This window comes from Bidens hawaiensis, unplaced genomic scaffold (assembly GCF_021521415.1).
Source record: "Bidens hawaiensis isolate Kalapana, Puna unplaced genomic scaffold, B.hawaiensis_p1.1 tig00020915_1, whole genome shotgun sequence".
Lineage (NCBI taxonomy): Eukaryota > Viridiplantae > Streptophyta > Magnoliopsida > Asterales > Asteraceae > Bidens > Bidens hawaiensis.
In genome coordinates, this window is record NW_027493228.1 from 19,135 (window position 1) to 26,327 (window position 7,193).

At 34.2% G+C, this 7,193-nt stretch overlaps 1 protein-coding gene across 1 annotated transcript; it reads right to left on the reverse strand.

The window, feature by feature from the left end:
• Positions 1 to 210: 210 nt before the first annotated feature.
• On the reverse strand, positions 211 to 3,049 carry LOC143562147 (beta-amylase 3, chloroplastic-like). Its single transcript, XM_077050037.1, has 5 exons — positions 2,523 to 3,049; positions 2,045 to 2,255; positions 1,852 to 1,962; positions 831 to 1,269; positions 211 to 677 (listed from the first exon to the last, which is right to left on the reverse strand). The coding sequence occupies exons 1-5, from the start codon at positions 3,041 to 3,043 to the stop codon at positions 316 to 318; spliced, it is 1,644 nt and encodes a 547-aa protein (XP_076906152.1). The 5' UTR covers positions 3,044 to 3,049; the 3' UTR covers positions 211 to 315.
• Between the last annotated feature and the right edge of the window lie 4,144 nt (positions 3,050 to 7,193).

Genomic DNA, 7,193 nt, shown 5'->3' on the forward strand with positions numbered 1-7,193 from the left:
AGTTAAGAAGATAAACTAATAAAACCAACAAACACAACAAAAACTAATAAAGAGTACTCTCCATTCTAACCCAAACATAATTAGAAACCTTAATAAAGTCTAGGCACCATCCATCACATATCATAAAGAAACCTTAATGAGTAATTAACGAAATAAAACAGTTGTCTATGTTCATATTACAAGATGCATAAAACAAAAATACCAATATCTTCACCTTATAAGTTATAAACATCACATACTATTCATTTCCTTACACTAAAATCTTGTGTCTTGTGAAAGTGAAACTATATTTACACTCCCATCAATTAATCATATCTACACCAACACAGCCTCCTTATTATGATCACCCTTCATACTCCTCTTCTTCTGATCAACAAACCGAACATACAAATCCGTCCTACTCGAATCACTCTCTGGCAGCCTCACCCGCCCGCCTTCTGACATACTCCTCACAAAATTCACCAACTCCCGCCAGTTCTCCGTCTCAAACAACCGCTTATTCATCCTCAAAAACGTAAACGCGCACAACCCATTACCCGAATCAGACCGACTCGTCTCTTGGACTTGCCTATAAGCTCCACCATCATATCTTTCCAATGCATTCTCTCCAGCCAGCTCAACTCCAGCAGCTTTGACCGCCAGCTTGACCTGTTTGACCAGTCCTTCAGGCGAACACCCTGATCAAATAAATTGATTATGAAAGAGTAAATCATGTTTGCATATAATTTATATTTAATAGCATTCCTAAATATTAATTATTATACTGTATTTATATCTCTCGTTATAACTGAACAATTAGTGGCTTTATAATATATTCAAAACATTAATACCTGCATGCTGTGGCTGCTCGTTGTCTCTCATTTCCATGCACGTGAAGTTGAAAATGGCGTCGTATTTAGCCAGCACTTTGGCAATGGGCAAATACCCATCAGAGTGTCTTGTGTTGTAATAACCCGCAGTTAACTCGGCAGCGTGTGACCGGGTTTTGTAGTGCCAGTGGATTCCAGCGACTTTTGCTGAGAGTTTGGCGCCGGTTCCGTTGAATATGTTATTCGCAGAGTTTAGGATTCGGTCACCGTGTTCGAGTAGTTTTCCGGAGTACCATTCCATGAAGAACCGGCCGTAGTCGGTGTCCCATGTACCGTCTCGCTTGAAAAAGCCGGTGTCCTCCGGGAACTGGTTGTAGTGGCCAGAATCGTGGGGCCCACTTTTGCCCCAGTCTCTTTGGCCCCTTGCTTCTGCTGCAGCTTCCAATGATGCTTTCATGTACTGTTGATTAATGGCACGAGCACACTCGTTAATTATTAGTGTTGGACCGATCAGTTCTATGGAGGGTTATTATTATCTATGTAAAGTTTTAAACTCTATATTTTGTGAATTCTATAGGTTCATAGCAAGTATCATTATGTAAGAGCATATTTGGGATTGAGTTTGAAAACTACTTATTGATTTATTAGCTTTTTCAAAAAGCCAATAAATTAAAAAGGTTTTTTGACAAACACAAAAGTTATTATTATACTAGCTTTTTGAAAGAGTTAAAAAACTATTTTAAAAAAGACCACAAATCCTAAATTTTAAAATTGTTTTTTAACGAGAAAGTTGTTTTCAAACTCAATCTCAAACATAAATGTCAATAAAATGAAGTACTATAACTAATTCTTTATTTATTTATGAGTGTCTTGTATTCATGTTTTTAATGTAGTAAAGTGCTTTTGTTGATCGTTAAAAAAAATTGTACTACTGTTATCTTGTGTCTGTTCGGCCGGTTTAACCAGTGAACCGATGGTTAGAATATAAATGGTTGTTATTTAGACCACACGTGCTTTCTCAAAAAAGGAAAATTAGGGTTACCTTATCATAACATTGAAATTCTCCTATCCCTGGAAACCTCCAAGTCCCATTGCTCTCTGGATAAGATGGATACCTCAGCTCCCCACACGGACCCATGCCCACTTGTATTTCCTATAAATACAAAATAATATTTTAAACACCTTTTATATTAATTTATAAAATTGAACAAAAGTAATTAAGTGTAAATAATTACCACAATAACATTTCCTAAGTAGTTCTTGAACTTTTGTTGGAAACCTCTCATGTAATCAGAATAAACTTGAAAGGGTGTTCTTCCTCGGAGCACCGGCAACGAATCGCAACCTAACGAGATGTATTCGGGGTTTCTCCGACCTGATCTATCAGTGTACACAAGATCCGGGTTTCGGCTGATTTCTTCAAGAACCCATGGTGGTAATGGGATGCTAAAATATCCAAAACACAATAATATTGTTATCTTAATTATTAAATAACTTCATATAAATGGTAATTTATATTATTACTATATATTCTTATTAATAATATAATTACAATAAATTAGGTTTTTAAAGTTAAAACATTTCGTTCACGTATTGTATACCTATTTCTTACACGACTCAACTAATTATTATTAACAATATTAATAAACACAAACCACACAATAAAAAAAATAAAAAAACTCCAAATAATTGATTAATTAGTTAAAATTATACCTACAAGAGTCACCAACATTGCCACCACATTGATGAAAAGACATAACAGCTTGAAGCTTTAATCCATGTTTTTGCACCATGTTCACAAGCTCAACATACCCATCCCAATTATACTTCATTGGTCCATCTTTTTCAACAAGACCCCACCAAACATCAACCATTACACCTTCAACCCCCGCACTTTTCAACGCCATTAAACTCGCATTCATCGCCTTCGGTTTGTTCAGGTGGCCACCTAAAGTCACCGTGTCTAGAGGCAGCATCACATACACCGGAACCCTCGAGTCGTTAGTTGTATGGTGGCTGCTCGATAAAGCATGTAACTTTTCCTTTTGTTCATCTTCAAAAGGTGATATATGTGTTGATTGAGCGTCTTGTGTCGCGTTTTTTATTCGCAAACGACGCGGTGTAGGCTTGATTTGGGTGAAACAAATGGTACCGGGGAAATCTTCTAGGGTTTTTAGCTTCTTGATATCTTTTGAAGTTATTAAAGATATAGAAGAACGAAGAGTTAAAGCCATTTTTTTGATTTTGAAAGAGAAAGAAGAAAATAAATGTGGGAATGAATGAAGGGTGTGAAGGTATTTTATAAAATGAAAATGGATTGAAGACAATATTTGTGGGTCCTTGTTGCCGAGAAAAGTGCACAAAATATCAACATTGGTTAGGTCTATATTTTCAGGAAACGCTTAAGCATTAATCCTGTGTTATTACTTTTGAGAATTCTGGTTAAATTATGTTGTCTTAAACGAACTCACACTAGATTTAGAGTTTGGCTTAATGTAATTTATTATTACTGTTCCTTTTTTTATTTTATTTTATGAGTTTAGTATTTAAGCAATAGTGTTTGGATCAAATATAAATAACTTTTATCATGAGAAATATACACATCATGTTAACAATGGTGTAATTATTATTACTCTAAATTTTGAACTAAAGTAGTTATTACTACAATATTTTATTTTTTTGAACTAAATTTTGGATAATAATATGATTTAGAAAATTCATGCATACTATCAAAATCATTTTATGTGTATCTTGTTTAGATATAATTTTTTTAAATTACAATATTTATTAGATTAGACTTTTAAGCTAACACAGTGGAGAGGAGGCGAGTTTTGAGCTAACTTGGAGGAAAAACGATGGATTTTGAGATAACATGGTGGGGAGACGGCGAGTTAAAAAATGCAGTCTCGAATTTCTAGCATTGAGGTGACGGCGAGTTAATAAATGGACAAATAGGGAATTTGAATTTTTAAGGGATATATATGGAATCTCGTTCTAAAAAAAAGACATTTTGAGAATTCTCCCAACAAAAAATATACGGAGACAATAAACCCTAAAAATAAACTTACAAAATAGCAGTTGAATTCGTTTATTCGTTCCACTTGTTTGAAATTCACATATTCATATTATCGTTAATTATTAAATATTATATTATTTTTCCTTCCTAATATGAATAGTTCTTGGCTCCTTGTCATCCCGGACTTAGTCATAAGCAGCCAGCAACCGAGGAGGGGATCTGATAACTTTTCGTGATCCAAAAACGTGTACGTAGGAGTCTAAGCTATAAGGTGGGTATTTATCCATGTTTAAATTGATTTACTTATGTAATGTATATCTCTTATTTGCATTCTTCGATTGTATTCTCTATTATTTAAGTATACAAGTTCTCTCACCAATAGCATGATTGGTGAAGTTTATCAAACCTTATATTATTTTTTTTATTACTACCACATTTTAATTTTTAACCATGGGATGGGGTGGGATGGGGTCGTGAGTGGGAGTGGGGACTTTTTTTAGAACTACTCAGTTTAACCCTTAGGGCCGGGCTTGGGGCTCATCAGTGTCAGAAATCAATTAGTGTCTTGAATGCGTGTGCACTCTACATCTTCTAACTTGTATTAATGTTTGTTTAGATTTCTTTTAGGTCGATCTTATGTAGATCATAATTAACTAAGGGGTGTTTGGGTGAGCTTTAAAACTTGCTTATTTGTTTCTTTGCTTGTTGAAAAGCAAAAGATGTTTGATAAAGCTACTTCAAATTAAAGCTTTTCAAAAGTGACTTTTACTTTTCAAAAAGCAAATAAGCAAATTTAAAAACTCATCCAAACACCCCCTAAAATGACTTAATAATACTAAAATGTCTACCATGTACAATTTACAACACGCACACCTCCGATGTACATAATACATCACTAGGATGACGAGTTTCAAAAACAAATTTACTAGGTAATGTGATCGAAACATGATATCTACATGTTTCATACAAAGCATGTTGATGTAATGCTCTGAAGAGTGGTTTTTGCTAGACATGAAGCTATATAGTAATTTGACTTAAAAAAGAAAAAAAGTATTGAATTATTGTTACTTTTATTGCTGTTATAATTTCTTATAATTCTTAAATATGCTTTAGATATTTTTTTTTCTTCCAGTTAGAGAATATTCCATGTGCATGAACGATTTGGGATATTTTAGGAATGTGGTTGTGACCGGCCTTATCTATTCAAACATGCATGAACTATTGATTAACTAATATATAATTTGTATTAGTTATGATTCGGTTATAGATATAACTATATGTCTATATTTACCAAGGCAGTTAATTAAAATGATGAATCTAGGATTTGAAACATGCATGCGGTGTGAACTGAAGTCAAAGGTTATTACATCCCTTTTACACATTTCTTATTAACAGCTGGTAATGTTCTTGTCATTCCTACGTGGACTTGTGTTGTCATTTTTGTTTTTGGTTGGTGGTTATTAATAACACCATATCTTCTTTTCATCTAGGATCTACACCACACATAACATGTCACCATAGCATGCATGTGTGTATACGACTATATATATGTTTATATAATATATATAATACATATATTAATATCTTGATCCAAGCCTGTATAAATTATTACTTTTACCCAATGAAGATGAAAGTTCTATATTCACATTTTAGATTTATTATTTATATTATATGTATGATACAAGTTTTATAATATTGTATAATTTTAATTTAAAATAAATAACAAATAGACGCGGAAGTAAATTAATATTTATAATAATGAATAAATCAAAGATGTAGCCCTGCTTGCGGTGCGCACATATGATGTATATATGTGTGAACCCTCGGGTGGGCAAAAGTGAAATTGCACTAATTTTGACGTTATTTTACTAATCTCGTGAAAATAACGTTAAAAGTGACGGACGGTTAATCAGGCATCATGTAGTGGCGTTGATAGCCGAAAGACAAGGGTACATGCACCGATCAGCCGGTGTCCCGATGATTGAGTGCTATGTGCCTTATGTCCAAGGCTTGATGCAAAACTACTATCGAGCCGGGGGTCTCACCGGAAGCAGCCTCTCTATCCTTATGGGGTAGAGGTAAGGCTGTCTACATCTTACCCTCCTCAGACCCTACTATAGCTTTGCTATTGGTGGGATATACTGAGTACGATGATGATGATGATGATGATGATGATGATGAATAAATCAAAGATGTTTGAATGGCCAGAATTTGAAATATTACGTGGAAAGTTTATTTTATTTTCAAAATTTGTTACATTTTGGTCACATCATTTGTTGTCTTTTTAAACATGACACTTTTCCGAATAAAGATAAAATAAATTCTCATATGGTGGGCAGTCGTCTGCCATGCACCATTCGTTCTAATTGACTCAGATCCACATATTTATTTGCTAGAGTTTATTTGTGGCTTTCAATTGGAACAAAACTTAGGGGTCCCTTTTGACATATGTGTGTAATTGAGGGGCATGTCTTGCAAAGATTATACATTTGTAAGATGATATATTTATGTATTGATGTGTATTAATTTTGAAGGGACGTGATCCTCCTACACCACCTTCATATGCCTATACGGCTTATATAGGCCTATACGATCGTATAGGCTACGTATTACTGACAGTGGGGACAGAAAAAGTAGCTTTTTTCAACCTATACGACCGTATAGACCTATATGAGCCGTATAGGTGTTAAATGGCTCGTATTGCTATCTGACACACCATAAAACCTATACGGTCGTATAGAGCTATACGACCGTATAGAAAACTTTTGCAGAAAAAGTCAGCCTGCCTTTGGCCACTGTTAACCGCTGCCGGAAAATGCCTATACGAGCCGTATAGTGCTATACGACCCGTATTCTCAAAGCTTAAAACATGAAATAATTTTAAACGAATGTTCTCGGGGTACAACTACAAATTATTTAGCCGAATATATTATGTAAATGCTAATAGACAATTTATTCTATTCTAAAATATCATATTAAACCAAGTATGTTATGTACTTAATACATTAAAATGTAAAATATTAACGTGTTAACATTTAAAATTGTGTCAAAAAAATTGTCTATACGGCCCGTATAGGTGTATACGGTCATATTAACATATTAATATTTAAAATTAAAAGTTTGTCTATACGACCGTATAGACCTATACGGGTCTATACGGTCGTATAGGGCTATACAAGGCACTATAGACAATGAACGACAAGCTCCGACACAAACTGATATGATTCAGGTGCTATACGACTGTATAGTCCTATACGAGCCGTATAGAAAAAATCATGGTGTGTGAGGATTCAAGGTGATGTGGGAGGATCCTAAGCCATTTTAAATAGCATAAGAATCACTTTTAGATCAAAGTATTTTTTATGACA